The following is a 22,455-nucleotide window of genomic DNA, read 5'->3' on the forward strand; positions in this document are numbered from 1 at the left end:
AAAGCTCATGACAGCTGGCCATTTCAGTCTCTTCAATGAAGATGAATTTGCCTTAGTAGAAAACTCCATCAAGACACAATAAGTATTTTGTCCCAATCATTGATTCAGTATTATTACCAGGTCAAGGAAAAAAATCACTTTCATGTTACTGTAATGACAAACAATTCCGTCTTGTCTGTCAAAAACATGAATTCAGTCACCAAAAGAAAGACTGGCACTGAAAAGCACCTAGTGTCCTGGCTGAAGAGGCTGTGGACTTGGTACCAAAAGAGGAATCCATTCACTCTTCTTTTTGAGAAAATTCTTTCAATATACATGGAATTTCACTTGTTGGGCTTCAAGCAGATATCTGAAAGGATGCACACTAACATAGTTGAAGGAAATCTGTATGCAAGACAGTGGGTAGTAACAGAAGAGGTGGACATGGAAGAACTTTAGCCCTTCAGTCCACCTATTTATTACCAATACTTTGAGATGTCTTTCTTTCGACAATTCTGAAGACGTCACTGAATGGAAATGATAGTTTTGTTGATACGTAACAAAGATTATGTAAAAATTTTTATTGATTGTCATGTGTATTTTTATAGTAAATAAAATATTTCACCTGTTTTATATCACAGGTGATGTAACTTAATTTGGGCGCTTTTATTAAGTCTATAAATGTATAAAATTTATCGACATTGATGTCTGCCTCAGTAGCGCCTCAGTAGCGCAGCAGTAGCGTTACTGCCTACCACGCAAGGGGGCCCGGGTTTGATTCCCGGCATGGGACTGGGTGTTGTTGGCAAGTCGCCAAAGTGGCACCAACTAAACAGGTGTGCAATACGGCGGTCGAACCCCGAAGGGGATATCCCGGCCAGTAAATGCCATATGTCCATTTTTTTCATTGACATTGATAATTTGAGTAAGGAAAAGTACCTTGATGACATACATGATCAAAAAGATACAAAAAGGACTATTGAATTTTTTGTAAAAGTTCTAATAGGTCATTAAATATATCAAGAAAGGACTGAGTTACAGCACTTGGGCTCCAAGACGCTCATATGCAAGTTCTGCCCGTGAATGATTTTCTGGTGTTCCTTGTATTATTACTACAATGTGACCAGGGCAAATTTTATTGCACAATGCCCTGTCTTTCTTTGTAGATCTTGAAGAACCCTTAACTTGTGAAGATATAAATATTCACGACTCTCCGAAATTGTGACAGAGCCAGATGTTTTGGAAATGGTACTAATGTTGCTATTGCAGAATGAAATTTCATAGTCACAATAAATGCCTCCAAAATTGCAATGAAACATCAGTTTTGTGTGTTCTAAATTCATGTGGTACAGTACATTGAACAGCAGACTTTGCCAGAGTATTCAGTTTCCTGCTTACAATGCAGTACTTTCCATTTTCAGTGATTTTGTATTGTATTTTCAACCAGGTATACAAAATTTTATTTTCTGTTTCAGTGTTCGGCATGGTCATAACTGTTGGACAGGCAATAGTGTATGTTATGACTGGCATGTATGGTGATCCTTCAGAGATTGGTGCTGGCGTTTGCCTTTTGATCATAATTCAGCTTTTTGTTGCTGGTCTTATTGTTCTTCTGCTTGATGAGCTTCTGCAGAAAGGCTATGGACTTGGATCTGGAATTTCACTGTTCATTGCAACAAACATATGTGAAACAATTGTGTGGAAGGCATTCAGTCCAACTACTGTGAATACAGGTATGTAACAGTGTTGTAAAAGTGTTAACTTTAATTCTCTGTTAGTGTGCTGCAAGAAACATTTACTCTTGAATCCTTCAGTTCATTGAGGTAACAGTTATGCCATCTAAAGCAGAGGATACTTGCAACAGTACTTGTTAGTGTAACAGCCATTTATTTTTGTGTGTATTAATGAAATATTAGTATGTGTCCCCCCCCCCCCCCACTTCCTCCCCCTCCCTCCCCATACTGTGTAAGTAACTTTTAATGTTGCTGATGGTGGAAGGAAAAGGTAAATATCATCTTGAAAGATGTAAGTACCATATTATTAGTATTATCTGTATTAGACAAATGTATGTTTAACAGTTACTCTCTTCTTACTCCAGGACGTGGTACAGAATTTGAAGGTGCAGTGATTGCCCTGTTTCACTTACTGGCAACACGTCAGGACAAAGTGAGAGCCTTGAGGGAAGCATTCTATAGGCAGAATCTGCCAAACTTGATGAATCTGCTTGCAACTATTCTTGTTTTTGCCATTGTAATTTACTTCCAGGTATGAACTGTTCTGAAATAATGTTCTGTACAGTGTATGTTATTGCTAGCTAATTTATTTATTTATTTTTCAGTGAAGATAATTCCATGAAATATCTCAGCATTGAGTTTCAAATAAGCATTTTGATAAGTCTTTGCTGCTAGAATAGGACATTTTTGTGTGTTGCATTGTCATGTCAAAGTGTGTTTCCTTTTTTGTGGGTTGGGGTTGCATTATCAAACGTAAGTACAAAACACTTGTGAATAACTAAATTGTTAAAGGACAGTGGTAGAATTGACAGTAATGATTATCTTCCACATATTGTGAAATTTCAAAGTGGTCACATATTGGGAAGGTAATATGATATTCATGTCACTGTCTGAAATCGGTAGTCATGTTGTTTAACGACACGTAATTGTACCTATTATGAAATTATTCATTGCATAAATCTTCACAACTTCTTGAACTTTACACCATTATCAGTCAATGATGTTAAAAGTAATGTTTGCAACATTCTTGAAATCAAACTAACTGCAGAAAACTTTTGCGCATCCATAACTAAAGATGTCTTAGTGTTGAGTAATCATATTTAAGAGGGATTTGACAGTATCACTGATAAACTTTTGCTACTTTTGTTCAGTGCTTCATACTTAAATTTGGTTGATTGTTATTACTTTGTGGAGTAGTATGGAGGTGTTCTGTATGTATAATTCAGAAGTCTAGATGGAAGTTGATTTCTGTGGGGTAATTTTGGGAGATAATTATTTTGTCCCCACTTTACCCATAAGTAGTAAGTTAAGTTTCTCTGGTAATTCTTTTACTTGCATGGTTAGGAAGTGCAAATAGTGAATTTCACATTATATATATGGAATATTTATATGAAAGTTTAGAATGTGTGGATGGTGCACATTAACAAAAGATAGCATATAAAAATGAAACTGTTGAGGACTGTGGAGTATATAATGTTGGTGACAACTTCAAATAAGAATATCATGTGAGATGCAACCAGTAACTGCCAAATATATATTTTTTAGTAGTAAAATATTGTAGTACATCTCTGTGGTTAAAGGATTTCTCGCAAGAGAAACCAAAATGTTACTAAGTTGTCATTAAAATGTGACAAGAGGTAATTAGTGTTAATAAAGCTGTTTCTTTGTCATTTTGATAAAATGACATTAATTTTCTGTAAGTATCACTATTAATTTCCAAAGAGATTGGAATGTTAAATGCTGAATGGGAGCTGGAAGCTAAACATTCTTCAGTGCAAATTATGCACAAATATTAGTCCTAAATTGCAGTATTTTATATCATTTGAGCATTGTGGGGATGTGTGATGGAATTAAGGCTAGTGAAAAAAGTGAAATGTTCTTAAAACAAGCAATGCAGCTACAGGAATATTCTCATACTTTTAAAATTATTGGTTAACCTTACACAGGAACAGCATGTGGTGGTCCTGATAGTTCAGAAACATATTTAATTTTTAAAGTATATTTTACTCAAAGGAAGAAATTCTAAATGGCATACAAAAATCACAACATTTGACTTACCAAAATTTTTGTTCCTGACTTGCTAATGACTGTGAAGAGTGTATGGAAAGTGTGTTGATGATACCTTCAGGAGTACACTTCTTTTGCTGTGTCCAGTTGGTTTTACTGTGATAACATTCTGAGGTCTTGTCCACTCTTTTAGCAAGTTCTTCTGTTTATTTTCTGTCATTTTATGTGATGCAACAAGTCTACAAAGACTGCAGTCAAAAGTTTTTGATCACCTGTCACAAATATGGATTTGTGGTTACAGTGGGAATTTCATTTTGATTATTCAATTGTATTCCCATCTGATAACAAAATATGGATAAACATGTAAAGACTAAGTGCCTCTGTGCATTTGACTGATTGTTCATCTAGAGGGGCACTGATGAGTATCCGCAACACTGACATGCCTTAACCTAAGATGGTGCCATTCAAATAGGCCTCATTCCTTCAGCCGTCTCTGTAACAATTACTTTGCATTAGTTTACAGTATGTTGTGTGCACGTAGCAGTGTGTTTGGATACCTGATCAGGTTCATACAATTATGCCTCCTAACGGGAAGGAAGCAAGAGATTGGAAATGTGCTGTAATTCTAGCCCTTCAGAAGGCTATTCCAGTAAGACACAAGCAACAAAACTTAGTGTAGCCCAATGTAAAGAGGTGTGCGCATTGCAGTGATGGAAGAAAACTGTTGCCGATGCATGTGTTTTGTGATCTGAAGGAAATACACCAAGAAAGATCATTTCATGTGTGTACAGAGTAAACATCAGAGAACTTGTACTGCACCTGAAATTCGCAAAGAAGTGAATAGTATGCAAGCTGCTGCAGTCTGTCTCAAGAGGGCAACACTGTCTTCATGAGCAAGGTTTAAAGGGTATAGCAGTAGAAAAGTCTTTACTATGTAAACTAAATAACATGAAACAATTGCAGTGGGCTTAGCAACATCAAATCTGGAGTGTGCAGAAATGTTTTTTCACAGATGAATTAAATTGAAGTATTTGTGGGCCATTGTCAAATATTTGTTCGTTGACTGACTGGAGAACATATGACGAGTAGTGTGTGATGCCGCTGATGAAGCATGATGAGAGGTCTGCCATGGTCTGGGCATGTTTTGTACATCATAGTCAGTGGTCTAGTGAAAATTAATGGAACATTAAAGAAAGGAGGATATTAAAGGATGCTGATAAACAATGCTGTTCCATCTGGCAAGATCCTTGTTGGTCATGGGTTTGTTTTGCCGCAGGACAGTGATCCTCAACATGCTTCTCATTGTGAAAAGCATATTTCAGTAGAAAAGAGAAATGTGGGGAACTGACGCACATGATTTGCCAAAGTCAGTCACCTGACGTAACCCTGTTGAGCTCTTGTGTGATGAAGGTGGTCATAAAATGGTCACCTAATGTTGAAGGTCTGTGGAATAACTTTGGCATTTTGGATTGCAGTATCTTCAGAAACGTTACAAAAGCTTAAATCCAGAATTCCTAGAATTTGTGCAGATTTTCTGAGGGACAAAGGATGGATTCTTTAAAGAGACTAAATCTATAACATATTGTGTTGTACTTAATGATAGGAGAAAATATTTATTTTATTGGTCAGTGTAGTTTGTTTGGTGATGTGTTCATACATTTAAATGAAGCATACAGCTTCCTTTATGGGTGATTTAAAACTTTTAGACTGGTAATGTATCTCACTTTAATATGTAATAATGTTTAACAAATATGACTTGTTAACACCTAATCAGTGTTGATGGTTTTGGCACTCTGCAGTGATTTTTAGTGGTTGTAGTACAATCTAACATTCATTATAAATTGGCGGATACTGCATCAGCACCTTGTGTAACATTGGTCTTTCTGCATACTACACATTTTCCTCATATCTGCAAAGTGTAATCAGAGAAACAAATGGCCGAACAATTACTGTATGCTTTCAGATGTTTTGCATGTTTGCAAAAGTATTGATCATGATTACCATTTGCTACTTTCAGTGAAGACCTGCTGTGATGATGAAATTTCACATTTCACTGGCTTAAAAAATTTAGACGAGTCGTAGTGTCATAATTGTTTTGCCAACTACTTATGTAGTGTGTGTTCTCAGCTGAAATATTACTGATGATATGTATGAATAGTAGTTTGTAGCTGGTTTCCTTATATCTTTTTACTTACTTACAGGGCTTCAGGGTGGATCTGCCAATAAAATCTGCTCGCTATAGAGGCCAGTACAGCAGCTACCCAATAAAGCTGTTTTATACATCAAACATTCCTATTATCTTGCAATCAGCTCTTGTTTCGAATCTCTATGTCATATCTCAGGTATGTTTCAAATGCTTGCCATGCGTGCAATAAACAAGAATTCATAGGCAAATAGTAGTGTTATAAAATGTTGTAACCAAAGTCAATGAAACAGACAGTAGCTACACATACTAATATTGTTGACTGTATCAAATGTAATAAGTAAAACTATTTTAACCTATTGCCTTAATGGACTTAAACTGTGTACTAGTGAAAACAATGAATATTTTGTCACAATTAAATAGTGTAGTGTGACAAAACTATCCGTTTTCTCTGCATACTAGTTTATACTTAATATTTAGTACATACTATTCTCATTTGTTCTTAATACACAATGTGAAAATTTGTTATTAAGGTGTGGGCTAAAGTGTAAATTGGTGCAGTGCCAAGCATGGTGGTGTTTCTCTACTGCTCATAGGTTTCACATAGCCAGTGGGAGGATAGTTTCATGTAACCAATGAGAGATGGGAAAAGATGCAATGCATTTCTAGTGCTGAAATTGAAACCATTCTTTTTGCTCTTGATTTGTGGCTTTGTATTTGGTGCTTCATGGTTTTCTTCTGTGTTACGGCTGCCAGTTGCTTCAAATGAAGGTTGTGTTGACAAAATGATCTGTAGGCGGGCAGTCCTTCTGAGTCGTTATGCTAGCCATCTGTCTTCAATGCCTGCTAATCCAGCCCATGACCTTTTTTTCGACGCCTCCTTTGATGTAGGGTATGCAGGCCGCTCCTCCTCCCTACTACCCCCGGGAGTCTGCTTCCGTCAACTGCTCCATTCTCTTTCCTTCCGCTTTCCTAAAACCTTCTTGACAACTTGGGGTACAGCACCGCCTTGGCTCCGTCCCCGGATCTGCTTGCTCCGTGACCTTTGTCGATTTCCCAAGGATGGTACCCCTACACTTGTTTATCGTCGGGCATTTTCTGCTCTATGTGCACAAATGACGGACGCCACATTTATTTACACCGACGGCTCGAAAACATCGTTTGGTGTAGGGAGTGCCTATATTGTTGGCGACACCCCAAATCACTTTCGGCTTCCCGACCAGTGTTCGGTTTATACTGCGGAGCTTTACGCTGTTCTCCAGGCTGTCCACTACATCCGCCGCCATCAGCGGATACAGTACGTAATCTGCTCAGATTCTCTCAGCTCTCTCCTCAGTCTCCAAGCTCTTTACCCTGTGCACCCTCTGGTCCACCGGATTCAGGACTGTCTGCGCTTGCTCCACCTGGGGGGCGTCTCGGTGGCGTTCCTCTGGCTCCCGGGACACGCTGGTATCTGTGGGGATGAGGTGGCCGATATAGTGGCCAAGGCTGCAGTCTCTCTTCCTCGGCCAGCTATTCAGTCGCTTCCCTTCACTGATCTACGGAGCGGTTTATGTTGCCAAGTTGCTCATTTATGGCATGCGCATTGGTCAACACTTCCCCATAATAAATTGCGGGAAGTGAAAGCCCTTCCTTGCGCTTGGACCTCTTCCTCCCGAACGCGTCGTCGGGAGGAGGTAATTTTAGCTGGACTCCGGATAGGGCACTGTCTTTTTAGCCATCGACATCCTTTAAGCGGCGATCCTCCCCCACTCTGTCCCCGTTGCTCTCAGCTGTGGACGGTCAGACACCTTTTAATTGAATGCCCCTATTTTAATCCGTTACGCTCCCATCTACAGCTATCGCCTGATCTATCGTCGATTTTAGCAGATGACACGCGCTCAGCCGACCGCGTTCTCCAGTTTATTAGTGACAGTGAAATGACGTCAGTCATTTGAAGCTTTTTTTTGGGGACACCCAACCCCTTTCTGTAGTGGATTTTTAAGCATTCCTTCTGCTTTTAGTTTCTCAAATTTTATGACTTTGTTCCCATTGCTGCTGGTTTTAAATTTCGGTTTTTTCCTGTTTCCTAAGTCACGGGCTGGGCACTAATGACCATAGAAGTTTTGCGCCCTAAAACCACCAAAAAAAAAAAATGATCTGTAGTGTAGCCTTTGCTCTAGGTTGGGTTGAAATGTAATAATTTGTGCGTTGGTGATGTGAACAAGCAAAATGCGCGCGCACACACACACGCACACGCGCGCGCGCGCACACACACACACGCACACGCGCGCGCGCGCACACACACACACGCACACGCGCGCGCGCGCACACACACACACGCACACGCGCGCGCGCGCACACACACACACACACACACACACACACACACACACACACACACTCCCTTTCATTCCCATCAGCAGCTCTGGGACTGATCTAAACTTTCACCCAGGCTTGCATTTTTGTTGTAATTGGTCCTCAGTGAAAGGAAAACTCTGGAGGTACACAATTTTCATCAATTTATTGCAGTATCATTGATTGACATGAAACTGGACTGTAAAGAAGAGAGGCAGACTTTCAGATGAACCTTTATATGTACCTGCAAAGCATAGAAGTGAACTAAAACCAATAGAGGACATTGGATATGATTCTGTGGATCATTTACCATGCGTTGATTAGCAGAAATCGGCATATAGATGGAAAAAAATCCTGAGTGCAAAGCTAAAACACATACAATGTGCCAAACTCAAGCTCCATCTCTTAGAGCAATAGGGCACAACTGCTTTCTACAATCCCATACAAAATACACTTTCCATGAAAAACCAGTGTCACCAGCACCATTTCATTTTTGTAAAGCTTTTTCTAATATACTTTTATAACTATTTCACAGGAGTATTATTTAAATGTTTCATTCCTTTTAAAAACAGGTGTCACAGTACACAATACAAAATTCTGAACACTAGGAAAAATTATACCTTGTCACAGTGTCCTCCGTAGTTGATGATGTGGATAATCCGGAACTTGGATTTGGATTGTCCAATTTTGGTTTCTGCTATACAAAACATTTCTTAAAAAGATGTTCTGCTTGGATACCAAATTACAAAATGTTCATCCCAGAAGTGAAAAGAATGACTGAAAGGATTACTAAGATGCTGCAAAACCCCGAGTTCAAAAACCAATAATGGAATGTGGGAATGTGTTAGTGGTCAACACTCTCGTAAACAAGACGTCCTACGTCAGATCTGACTAACAAAATACTTCCACACTTACGTTGCACCCAGTACTGCAGTCCAGCTGGGTTTGAGATGACCTGTGGTGGTGGAGGGGATGGGAGGTTGGGGGCTGGGGGGGGGGGGGGGGGGGAGAAGCAGCAAGGGAATGTGATAGCGATGTGGCACTCGTGAGCTCATTGTTGCTGGTGAGGGAGATTACACGTGGCATAGTGGAGGTGTAGTTTGAAAGGAAAGTGAAAGGTGTATAGAACAGAGGAAGAGGAGGAAAGTGGAGAGGTAAGTGAATGTAGGTTAGTGAAGTGAGTCATATAGAGATAGATGGAAGTGGGTATGGAATGGGCTAGCAGAGATTGAGGACAAGGGGATTTAGAGATCAGAGGGGTGTTTAAGGGCAATGCCCATCTACAAAATTCAGAAAAACTCGTAGAGGGGAGGATAGTATACATCATTAATTATGTACTGAAGCTGAGCATATGTTCATTGGTATGTTCTGCCACAGAGTAGGATATGACTGTGTTGTGACTGGAATAAGATAAGCTAGTCGGGTGCAAAGAATAAGTCCCACACGTGTCTTCCACATGGATATCGACATGTCACAAAGGTTTGGGATAAGGTATGGCATAAGGATGGATAAAGATACTTCATAGAGTGGAATGCATTGGGATAGGTGGGAAGGATGTTCATTTCAGAACTAAATCAAAGGTAGTCAAACTTCTGGTGGAAGATGGGGTGGTTATTCCAGCTGGGTAAATACTTGGTAAGGATGGGATTGCTCCTTTGAACTGTGGTATTGTCAAATGCTGGTAGGTATGTGTTGTGCGTTCCTTGTAGTTTTCTTTTCTCATTTGGAACTATGTGAAGACATCAATCCTGGTCCATCATGGAGTTTGTGATTCTCACACCACCAGAAGGGATTGGCAGTCACTTTGAACCTATGGTAGTTTATTTTCCGACCCAATTTATTAATTATAAAATCTGTGTAATACTCATTTTGACCTTTCATGGCCACTCATAACTGTGCTACTTATACTCGACGATGTTACACAAAAGAAGAAAACAAAGCAAAGAACCGTTTTGGAAAAAAGCAAAATCAAACATTTCAGCCAAGAAGCTCACCAATCACCATTCTGTTTAAGTCAGTATCAAAGCACTAAGTCTTAGTCTTCAAGCACTTAGGTGACAATGTTTAATATTTACAAGGAGAAAAACAAATACACTAATTTTGCCAAAAATGGATGCTATATTTTCAGGTCCCTAGGCATGAGGAATCTATTAGTAGCTTATGTTTGGAAAGTAGTGCTTACCTGAAAGGCTTTATTAAGACCTTCAGCAGTCTCTTGCATACTGTGCTTGAATTTGATCACTACTGTATTTGATTTACAAAATTTAGGATTTGAAAATCCATGTGAGCTATTCACTCATTAAAATGGTATTTCACCCTTTGCTTTGTCTTGGTGTGTACAGTTGTATTGCATACTGATCTTTGCCATATTGATCAGACTGGCTGTTGTCTTAAATATGAAGTTGTTCCTACAACACAGTCATCTTGTAGAGAGGTATGACATTTATATTCAGTCCAGTTCTAGTGATTTGTACTTTGTATTTTTCCTCTTCCACAAGGTGCTCCTACACAGAATTGTCATAAAAGTATTTTTTTTTTTTTTGAGTGAGTGCATTGCAAAAACTTCAAGTGGTTATTTCGATGCATTACGCCATGAAACACATGTCTCCTTTACTAGCTTTCAGAATTTGATACCAGGAATTTATTGTTGAAAGCGTAGTTTGTAAAGTGCAGCAGGTAAGCATTTTGGAGAACAAAATTTCTCCAGTGCACTGAATCCTGTAATTCTCCGCATTGAATTTGGTAAATTTAGATAGCTGGAAGGACAAATCTGCACTATAACATCCACTGTCCCTTTCTTGGCTGTAGAGAAATGAGTAGATTCATCCTTTTTCAGAGGTCTGTCATGCATCAAGAGGATGATCTGATTAATGCAGCAGAGTGGTTCTATTGACACCCTATGGAACTGTGTGGTATGTCAGTCCAGTTGAGGATGACTTTTGGATCTTTGGACAATGGAAGACAAACAACAAATGTTTCAGTGAAAAAACATATTGTGTGTAAACAAACTTCATTACACCCATTAAAACAGTGCCAGTCAATCTTGATAAGACAATGTAGATGCCACAGCCCGTAACACCCAACATTCACGTCTCATGTCGCAGAATGATCTGCTTATGTGCTAGACTGTGTGTCTTACCTCAGAAGAATGTTTCTTGGTCCAAGACAAAAGGGAAGTTAGTTAAGGGGCTTCTCCTTCTGAGATGATCAGTGTGAAGATGGTTTCACCTGTGTTTTTCTGTAACTTTCCTAATTTAACAAGGGGATTTGAAATCATGTTTTCTGTGTTAACAGTATTCACATGCATCAACAGAATTCACCAGTTTTTACTGACAGTGTGTTACATTAGGCTGCTGAATTAGATTTGCTGTGTGATGCAGAGAAGGTAGCAATTTCAAAAGAGGCAGAGAAACCTGTTCATATATTGATTGGATGTGTGTGGTGTAATGCTTAGTAAGAATTTGACTCTATCAGGCAATTAAAGTGATATGTTTTTGTGTTTGCTTATGTGCAAACAAGGCTATGGGGTATGAGGGGGTGCCAAGTGCTGCTTTGTCAAGAAGTATGCTATATCTAAAGAAATATTTTTTAATTTAATATCTTGTAGATTGGTGTGAACAACAGTTCTTGAAGTCAGAGAATGCTATGTCTTGTTTTTCCTCCACTAGTTGCTGAGAAACATTTTTTCAGTCACCAGTGACGTAGGGTAACATGAAACCTGAAAGACGAAAAATAGTGGATCCACACTGTTGAGACATCTGATGACCATACTGAAACAGGGGGAAGAAATCTGAGAAGACCGATGGGCAGCTATGAGAGATGAAATAATGGAAGCAGTAGAGCATAAAATATGGAAAAAGATAAGGCCCAGTAGAAAACCATCATAATATGACATATACTGAATTTGACAAAAGCAGAAAATATAAAGCTGAGATTGACAAAGTGCTTTAGAAACATGCATGACTGTGTGAAAGATAATTATTGCCCATATGATTCAGAGCCCTTTGGAGAAAGAAGCAGCTGTATGAAAATAATGTGCTAAGAAGGTAAGCCAGTTCTAAGCAAAGAAGGTAAAGTTGTGTAGTAGAACAAAAATATAGAAGGGCCATAAAAGAAATGACCTTGTAAACAATATTATGGAGCTAGAAGTAGTACAGTGTGATTATAATTAAAGTTCATCTTCCAACCACTGTAGAAATAACACCATTGGTCACAATGACATCAAATTGCAATGGAATATTATCGGAGATGGGGTAAAACATATGGCAGGAGAAAAATAAATTGTTACAAAATGTAGCAATAGATGGTGCTGTAAGCATCACAATTTAATAGTATTAGACTACAAATGTCAAATGAATCATACAACAATGCCTAAGCCATATGTTTGACGTTAAACAAACTGTACTACTGCATGGGTGTACAGGTGTGATGCTGTTCGTTATCTAAGCCCATCCACCACAGCAAGGTCATATCACATCGGATGGTAAAATCAGTTTTTAATTGTCCTGAGGCCACAAACTGCATAAAAAGCATCAATCAAAATCAGATTGGATTATTAATTACCGTGTGACTGGCGCAAAACATGTTCAATATACTGTCCACTGCTTTCTGCAACAAATTGAAATCAAGACACAGCATGTTCCACAAATGATCGGAGTATTTCCGGTGTCATGTTCAGAATGTGTTGCGCAATGCTTGCCTTCAATGCGGCTAAGTTTGCAATTGGAACACTGAACACAACACCGTTCAGATAGCCCCACAGCCAGAAGTCACACAGATTAAGATCAGGTGATAGGGATGGCCAGGCTGTAGGAAAATGGCAGCCGATAATTTTAGCATTTCCGAAATAGCACTTCAACTGCAGCTTAACTGGATTTGCAATATGTGGAGGTGTGCCATCTTGCATAAAAATGATCCCATTCACACATCCACGCTGTTAGAGAGCTGGAATGACGTGGTTGCGCAAAAGATACTCATAGTGCTTACCAGTGACAGTACAGGTAACAGGACCGGAAGCACCTCTCTCTTTGAAAAAATATGCCCGTATGATGATTGATGTCGTAAACCCGCACCACACAGTGACCTTTCCAAAATGAAGTGCTACTGGTTGATTTGTGTGTCAGTTTTCCGTTGCCCGTATTTGACAATTCTGTGTATTGACATATCCTGTGAGATGAAATGGAAGTAGGCTTTGTCTGTCAACAAAGTCTTCCACAACCAATCATTGTCCACTTCCATTCGAGCAAGAAATTCTAAAGCAAACATCTCTTTCTGGCAGGTCAACAGGCAACAACTCGTGCACATGGGTAATTTTGAATGAATAGCAAAGAAGGATGTTTCATAGGATTTTACGCACTGTGCTCGTTCTGTCCAATGTTTGGGCAATTCTCTGTGCACTACACGTTTGTACATAACCACTCGTCTCCTGGATTGCTGTGGTCGCTGCTTCCACTGACATTGAAACAGTTCCTTTACTTCATCTACCAGGTTGCACACCAAAAGAACTCGTCTTTTCGAATTTCCGAATCATTTTCTCCAGACTCAAGGCAGTCATCAGACCAACGCCTTTTTTCGAACACTTAAGTGTCCGGAACTTCCGCAGATTGTGTGTGTACAGTCGCCATTCTTGTACACAGCTTTACGAGCACAGCACGATCCTGCATTGAGACAGTGATGGCGAACGTCGCAGACGCGAAAGGAGGAAAAGCCGTGTACCCAGCGTGTTTATACCAACTTCAATGGGTCGTGTGCGTGGTGGGTGTTTTCATTTACATATTCTGACACATACAGTGCAATCAGTTGATCAGTTTTCATAATACTTTTTTCTTCTGCCATACGTTTTCCTCCTCCTGTGATGATAATCCGTTTCAATTTGACATCATTCTGACCAGTGGTGTTATTTCTACAGCATTTTGGAAGTTTAAATGTAGTTATAATCACCCTGTAGTTGGCAAGGAAGGGATTCGAGATCCAATATTGTGAGAATAACTTGGCAGAGCATTGAAGGGCAAAGCAAGACACCTGGAGTATGTAACATTCTCTCGGAATTATTTAGGTGCTTGGGAGAGCCACCTATGACAAAACTATTCCACCTCAAATGAGAAACAGCTGAAATACCCTCAGATTTCAAGAAAAATGTAGAAATTCTGGTTCCAGAGAAAAGTGCAAATACAGCACAATCATTGGTGCAAAATATTGACACTAATTATTTGTGAAAGGTTGGTAGTGGTAGTTTATTTTATTTTCAGTGTTACAAAAATTACCTCTTAATGGTTACATATAAAAATTTATTGCAACTACTTTTTGGGAGATAATTAGGAAGCATTTTGCTTTTTTCTTGTAGGATTGGGCTTTACACATTTTTTAAGGGTTCCAGTTTGGTTTTCTGTGATAGTTGTGTAAAAGCCATGAACTGCTGTATTGCTTGCCATAGTGTAATGCATTTGATTTTACAGATGTTGGCTGTAAAGTTCACTGGGAACTTCTTTGTGAACCTTCTTGGTGTTTGGGCTGATGTCGGCGGTGGTGGCCCAGCTCGTGCATATCCAGTTGGTGGCCTCTGCTATTACTTATCACCACCAGAAAACATAATGCATATCCTGGAAGATCCTGTACATGCACTGCTGTACATTATTTTCATGCTTGGATCATGTGCATTCTTTTCGAAGACGTGGATTGATGTGTCTGGCTCATCAGCAAAAGATGTAAGTTTATTAAAGCTTAATATGATGTATGTAGTAATAGTATTTCGTAACCATAATTTTGTCTCAACAGTGACCATATATTTTTAATTACTTGGTGAGAAAGAAGATAAAAATGAATTGTTGTTTCGAGGCACCCCTACCTCTCCTCAAAATGGGAGACCCTCTTAATGTAGGGTCTGCGTGCCTGGCTCTTCCTCCCCTTCCTCCAACCTCTGAGCCAATCCCTCTTTCCTTCCTGTAAAAGGAACATATAATTCAGAAAGTTAGGAATATTATTTTTATTTGAAGTGGGTTGAGATTTACACCTTCTGAATCTAAATTCTGCTGTCTTCCTGACCCTTTGTAATTTTAGCAGTATTATCTGATGAAATTTTTATGGCAAATTATTGCTAAATGTGTACTTAGTTCTTCTCCATAGTTGTTGTTGATAATCACTTGTTCAGCCAGGACACTGTCATATTTCAGATTAATTTTTAATCCCATAAGCATCCCAATAGTGTTTCTTATTTTTTAAAGAATCTTCTGTACATACAGAAAAATGAACTCCCTGGGCCCATAGCCTGGGTTGTGTGGCATACGTTCCAATTCTAGCCATTGAAAGCTGGCGAAAAGACATTGGTGACATTCACCATGTGAAGTTGATTGTTTTAAAGCAGGAGATTTCAGTTAGTGGACATTTTCAAATGTAATGTTTCAGAATTTACAGGAGAAAAGATGGTGACGCCAGAAGGTGTGAGATGAAAAAGATTAGTGTTTTGATCCTGAAGCCGTGATATCAAAATAAACTTTAAAAATTTATTTTGTGCCAGATGTGTTTGGTAATAGTTTAAAGCTTGTGGTTTTGAGTTCCATCATGACAGGACCAAGAAAAATATCTTTCTTGTGCATAGCAAACAAGAATATAACATGTGCAGCCTATGCATTTCTCATATTCCTCTGTTAGTGTTTAGGGAGCCCAAGGCATAAGATTTCTTGGATCCTAATTTTCATCACAGCTGTGTGAAATATCATGTTGAGCACCTCTAAAAGGATTGCATACAATTCACATTTGTCACTTTGACATCTACCACCCTTGGATCTTCACAGTAGTTCATGTGAGATGACAGACTGGGCCATCATTGTGCATTGTACATAATGTACACTATAACCATGCATTTACGTTTCCATAATTAACGTTTTCCCTGTGTTTGACATTTTTTATTACTCCCGTAAAATTTCCTATGTCCACAATGTTAATTTGCACCCGATTTTGCAATTTATGATTTTTTTGTGATTTATGCTTTATGTAAAAAATGTTCATGGAGAAAAACTGACATAGTGACGCTCTCATGGTGTTGGCTATCAAGTAGTGTTTACAAACATTATGTGGCAAAGTTTCTCGACACCAGAGCACTCTACATGGAGACTCTGCAAATCATATTTAAGTGCCTGGTAGAGGGTTCTTCGAATAGCGGATTTGAACTGGTAAACGGGTAATAATTGGAACAATTCACACTGTATTTCTTGCTATAGCCAAGCTCTACTCACTGTGGTGGCTGACAGGAGTAACTGATTTGTGTGACTGAAGGTATTGTGACCAATCAGAAACATTTCCAAACTGTCTGTACTGCACATGCACAGTTCAGTGATTGTTGTGATCGTCTTGACACCTTTGTCGAACCATGTTTAGTGTTTTTTGTTGTAGTGCTAGTTAACAACTTCTCACTTTGTGTCACTCAAATGTTTTTGGTTTAAACACAGTGCCAATTCGGTATTTTTTCATGCTCAGCAAAATGTGTTTCAAGAATTTATTCTAATTGTCAAATGGAGTATTTATGTGTGTGTGTTTTGTGATCACACACTGTGTGAGCGGGGTTTCTACAAAACTCAGGAGGCAGAGTACCTGATAAGCTCAAAGATGACTACAATGCAAGAGCCGCAGCACTGCACATATGCAAACACGACAAACAATGCGTAAAAATTAGTTCTTGGCAACAAGAAAATTTTTTTGAAACACTCCTGCTGGCATGAAAAACTACATAACTGATGCAGTGTTTTGTTATTTAAATAATTAAGGACAGCTTCAGGCTTCCAAAAATGTCAATTATGATGTGTGAAATAGAGGCAAACATTTCTACTTCCCAGACGGTTAACAGTTCCCATTAAGTCAGCAGTTTTTATTAGGGAATAAACCTTTATTAGATAAAGATCAGTCTGTGACAAGTATTTTGATGCTTATTATGTACATGTATCATACACAAAGTACGAAAATGCAAGGGGTATCATACACGTAACTTTTACAGCTTAAAATATTGTTTCTCACATTTTATGACACTTTTTAAGTCCCTTGAAAAGTGTAAAAGTGGACTTCCACTGTAATTTTCAAACACGTTCAACAAAATGTATTGCCTCATGATGTTATCATAAACTGGCACAGTAGCTCGCAAATGGTACTTGGTATTGTTTGGAATTGGTGCAACTACATCCGTATCAGTGCTCCGCAAGACACTTGTTGGTGTGTTATGGAGGGTGTTTCTGATACCACTGACTGATCCCTCGCCTTTCCTGTTCCACTTGCAAATGGTGTGTGGGAAGAATGGTTGTCAGTAAACCTCTGTATTATCTCTAATACTGTAATGTTCATCATTGCCATTTCACATGATGTGTGTGGTAGGACATCGTGTAGTCAGACTCATCCCAAAAGTACACTTTTGAAATTACAGTAGTAAACCTCTCCATGAAGCCCCAATGCCTCTCTTGCAGCTTCTGTCAATGGAATTAGTTCAACATCCCTGTACTGAGTAAATGATTACATGACGAAATGTGCCACTCTTCAGTAGATCTTCTCTATCTTCCATCAGTCCAGCCTAGTAAGGGTCAAGCGTTAATGAAAAATGCTAGAGAATCAGTTGAAAAAATGCCTTGTAAGCCACTTATTCTGTGGTTAAGTTACATTTACGCAAGATGCTTCCTGTTAATCTCAGTTTGGCGTCAGATTTTTTACTATTTGTTTTATGTGATCATTCCACTTACGGTCACTCTGGATAGTTGCTCCTAGATATTTTATGGTATATACGATTTGCAGCAGTTTGTCATCAATAGTGTAGTTGTACAACAGTGGATTTCTTTCCCTATGGATGTGCAATATGTTAGATTCATTTTCATTCAGGGTCAGCTGCCGGAGATGGCACCATTCATCAATTTTCCTTAGGTCATTTTGCAAATACTCTCTTCTGGTGTTTCTTCTTTCTTATGGACAACCACATGAACTGTGAATAGTCTGAGTTTCTGACACTGTCTACTAGATTGCTTATCTACATTGTAAACAGTAATGGTACAATCACTCTTCCCTGGGGTACTCCAGAAATTATCTTTATTTGTAGATTTTATTCTGTTAAGAGTGACACATTGAGCTCTGTTTGCAAGGAAGTCCTGAATCCAGTCACAAAACTGATCTGATACTCAGTGGGCTCATAGTTTTTCCTTTTTTCTTCTTTCTTCCTTTTTCTTTTCCCCCTCACTAGAAAGCAGTTGGGGACAGTGTCAAATCCCTTCCTGAAGTCGAGGAACACTGCATGAACTTAAGAGTCATTATCTACAGCAATATGGGTCTCATCGAGGAACAGAGTGAGCTGAGTTCAGCAAGATTTATGTTTGCAGAATCCATGTTGATTTTAAAAGAGGAGATTTTAAGTCTCCAAAAATGTCATAGTTCTTGAGCATAAAACACAGTCCATAATTGTACAACAGATCGACGTCAACAATATAGACTTGCAATTATGTGCATATATGCTATATGACCCTTCTTGAAATTGGGAATGACCTTAGATATTTTTCCAGTTGTTAGGTACCTTACTCCTGCAAACTACAATAAACTGCTGCTAGAAGGGCAGCAAGTTCTTTCACATAATCTTTGTAGGATCTTACAGGTATCTTACCTGACGCTGATTCCTCTCCTCTATTAAGCAATTGTGGATGCTTTCCTATTCCAAGATCAGTTATCTCAGTATCTGCCATTTTGCTGTTCGTGCGATAATTCAGAGGAGGGTGAAACAATTTTGGAAGACTGACAAGAAGAGGATACCAACTTGTCATCGCCGAATTCATCCAAATTCATGGTACATGGTACGGTGTGGTGAGACAAGAACGTGGCCCAAACTGGAAACTCCAGATGGCGAAACATTTAGGAAATTAAAGGAATTTTGATACAGATCTATCACAATGTTCACCATATCAATTGTCCCTCTGACAGTGTTTTTAGGAAGCGGTGTTTGGCTCAGTGGTAAGACATCGGATTTTGCATTGAAAGGGTTGCAGGTTGGACTCTGCCAGGTGGCAAATATTTTTGTGCTCCTTGGCAATGTGTACACTACTGACATCACAAATGACTGCAACATCATATAGGTTATTTTATTAATCTATATAAGCACGAGAAGTATAGGTACAGGATGAAATGCAGGATTGCAAACATTTAAAAAGAGATTGTAGTTAATGCGTACATGGGAACATCGTGTATGCAAATCGATAGATCCGTATCAAAATTCCTTTTATTTCCTTAACACTTGGCCATCTGGAGTTTCCACTTGGGGCACTTTGTCTCACCATGCCCTACATGTACCATGAATTTGGACAAATTCAGCAATGACCAGTAGGCGTCCTCTCCTTGCGACTTAAGTATTTTGGCCTTATCTCGGCTATCGTCTGTTTCAGTGCCTCTATGGTCTGTGGGTGTGAATAGATGATTTTGACTTGCTTACTGATTTCATGTAAGATCAAGCATCGTAGGGTTTCTAGTTCGATTGGTTGACAATACTTTAATTTCAAAGTAAAAATACTTCTGTAATAGATCTCCTTAGTCTCATTTCTGCTTTCTTCAGGTTTCGTTTCTATACTAGGTTTTGACTTCCAAATCTATGGAGCAGCTCTGTTTAGGTACCAGTATTCTAACATAGTTTTTAAATCACTGTGTCTTTCACACCTTTCTTAACATTCCTTGTAATATTTGTAGTCACAATTGGGCATCACAGCCTTACGGTCACTGGTACCTTCTTCAGTGTTAACTGATTCAATAGGTTCAGGTCTGTCTGTAGGTAGGAGTTCTAAGAAGTTTGTTTCTCAAGTTTATTTTCTAATTATCTGCTCAAAGTAATTTTAGAATAAAAACATTCAGAATAATGTCACACAAATGACTGTCTCTGGCAGCAGTTCTGATGTCATGAGTCTCCCTCTCTATACCTATCAAGTTGAAGTATTACAAAGGCATGATCAGGGAAGTCAGTTCTCTCTAAAATATTCTACCACTACAGCCTTCGGCCCATGCAGTCTATAAAAGCATCTGATTACCATTTTTGACTGATGTTTGATGCTTAACTGCACCCAGATAAATTCATAGTCAGAATCCATGATAAAATCGCTAGATATTACCGAATTTCAGACAGCAGTAAATACGCTGCCACCATTGGTGACTAACCTGTCCTAACAATAACTATTCGAATCTGTATGTTTGACTCGTGCCAAAGTCAGTACAGAAATGTCTGTAATCCGTAACTGTTGGCAATGTACAGTGTGTGTTTGTTTTCATTGTTATATATACATATATGCTAATAACTCTTTGTGGGCAGCCCTCATAGTTTTTTTGTTTGTAAGTTGCGGGCAAGATAGTGAAGTAGTACAAGAAGTGTGTCATGGAATGTATTTTATTCATTCCTCTCTCTCTCTCTTTCTTCTTCTTCTTCTTCTTCCTTTTTTTCCTCCATGTTTGGGTAGTTTATTGTTTGTCACTATATTCCTTTCTATGTTAGATTTTCGGTGGTGTATTTAATAATACTGAAGATCATTTGCAATGAAAGGCCACATTTCCTATAGGTGGCAGCACTAACTAGACGACTGTCCCCAACAAAAGTGGCTACATATTCGACCACAGAATGTTCAGGTGCAGTATTGTAGATAAGGTTCAAATCTAATGGGTATGTGCTGGGATATTCGACAGTAGTGGAAGTGTTCAAATATTTAGCCACCATTCGTCAACCACAGAACATAGAGTATTGTGAGCGTTAAAGGGGTTAAGTCGGTCAGTTCAAAGATAGGAGGAAGGCAGTGACCCGCCTCCTCCAGTACAGCCATGCGATGTAAAGCACTGTGGAGTTTATACTACCTCACGGTTCACGACACCTGTACCAACTTTCCAGACACGCTATACAGTATCCTTAGAGAGCTGAACTAAAAAACGAGAACTATGGTGGCTGGCATAATAATTTTGTCAGTAATTCAATGCCTTTCCATAATTTGTGTGTTCAGGCAGTACATACTTGCACCAAGTGTTTCCCCTGAAAATTTCTCTGTGTTTGCTACATGCTTTTAGAGATATTGCAGTGGTGTTGAGAGATAATCGTTCAAGAAAAATTGGAAATAGTACCATAGCAATCCCACTGGCTATATACCATTGGATAGTTTCATTTGTGTCCCTTTTCACGCTTTCCCCTGAATTGTTCTCTGTTACCTACTTAAACATGTACTTGAACTAAGAATATTTCCTATCTTGCAGGTGGCAAAGCAACTTAAAGAGCAACAAATGGTAATGCGTGGACATCGTGACAACTCCATGATTAGAGAGTTGAACCGTTACATACCAACTGCTGCAGCCTTCGGTGGTCTGTGCATAGGAGCACTTTCTGTTCTAGCTGACTTCTTGGGTGCTATTGGTTCTGGTACTGGTATCCTCCTTGCTGTAACAATCATATACCAGTATTTTGAAATATTTGTGAAAGAACAGAGTGACATGGGCAGCATGAGTACACTATTATTCTAAGACCATTTTCACCATACATACAGGATGAAGTTGTTCCATCACAGCAGTGTCTGCTGTTAGTTGAGTAGCTGTTGTGCATCATCAGAAACATAGTTAAATGCATGATAAGTGTTTTCTTTTGTTGTAGCTGTACCAGACTATTTCCCACTATATTCTGTATGGAATTCAATGTCACATCGTAATGCAGAAGTATTTGGAGGTTTCTTATTGTTTTAAGTGTCATAGACATCAGTGTTCCTGATTATTTATTGTTTTTGGGGCTGTAACTGCACTGCAAGAGACAATTGGTGACACAATGTACACATGTATAACCTGAAACAATAGCTTGTTGACACTTCTCTGCTCTGTATGTCAATAGTGTGACATGAAGATCACCACCAATAAAAGCAGATGATAAAGATGCCACAAATATCAAAGTTTGAATTTATCACACCACTTTAACATTACTCAAATGTTCTCAACTGTGATTGAAATGCAGGAAGAATTGTGTCCTATCTCTGATTGTAATTATTGGGCACTTCCTTCTTGTGGAAGGGATATCCCTATCTTTCAGTATCTCCTTTACTTCCCCTGTAACCCAAACTTAAGACAGATCTCTTGAAAGTTATTTACCTAAGGATTATAATGTTTTTTATATTTTTGGCACACATTACCAAGGCTCTTGGTAATAGCATTAGGAATACCTGCAAGGTTTTTTTTCCTGTGACACCATCTTTTATAAATCTGTCTGCGCAGTAAATTAATAAAGGTTTGACATTTTCAATT

At 38.8% G+C, this 22,455-nt stretch overlaps 1 protein-coding gene across 1 annotated transcript in view; it reads left to right on the plus strand.

The window, feature by feature from the left end:
- Positions 1–22,099, plus strand: part of LOC124555718 (protein transport protein Sec61 subunit alpha) — a 44,099-nt gene extending 22,000 nt beyond the window's left edge. Inside the window, exons 5-9 of the mRNA XM_047129726.1 lie at positions 1,455–1,712; positions 2,078–2,244; positions 5,921–6,061; positions 14,655–14,903; positions 21,427–22,099. Coding sequence (XP_046985682.1) covers positions 1,455–1,712; positions 2,078–2,244; positions 5,921–6,061; positions 14,655–14,903; positions 21,427–21,690 — 1,079 coding nt within the window. The 3' untranslated portion in view covers positions 21,691–22,099. The remainder of the gene's footprint in view (positions 1–1,454; positions 1,713–2,077; positions 2,245–5,920; positions 6,062–14,654; positions 14,904–21,426) is intronic.
- The last annotated feature ends 356 nt before the right edge of the window (positions 22,100–22,455 follow it).

The sequence above is a fragment of the Schistocerca americana genome, chromosome X (assembly GCF_021461395.2).
Source record: "Schistocerca americana isolate TAMUIC-IGC-003095 chromosome X, iqSchAmer2.1, whole genome shotgun sequence".
In the NCBI taxonomy this organism is placed as follows: Eukaryota; Metazoa; Arthropoda; class Insecta; order Orthoptera; family Acrididae; genus Schistocerca; species Schistocerca americana.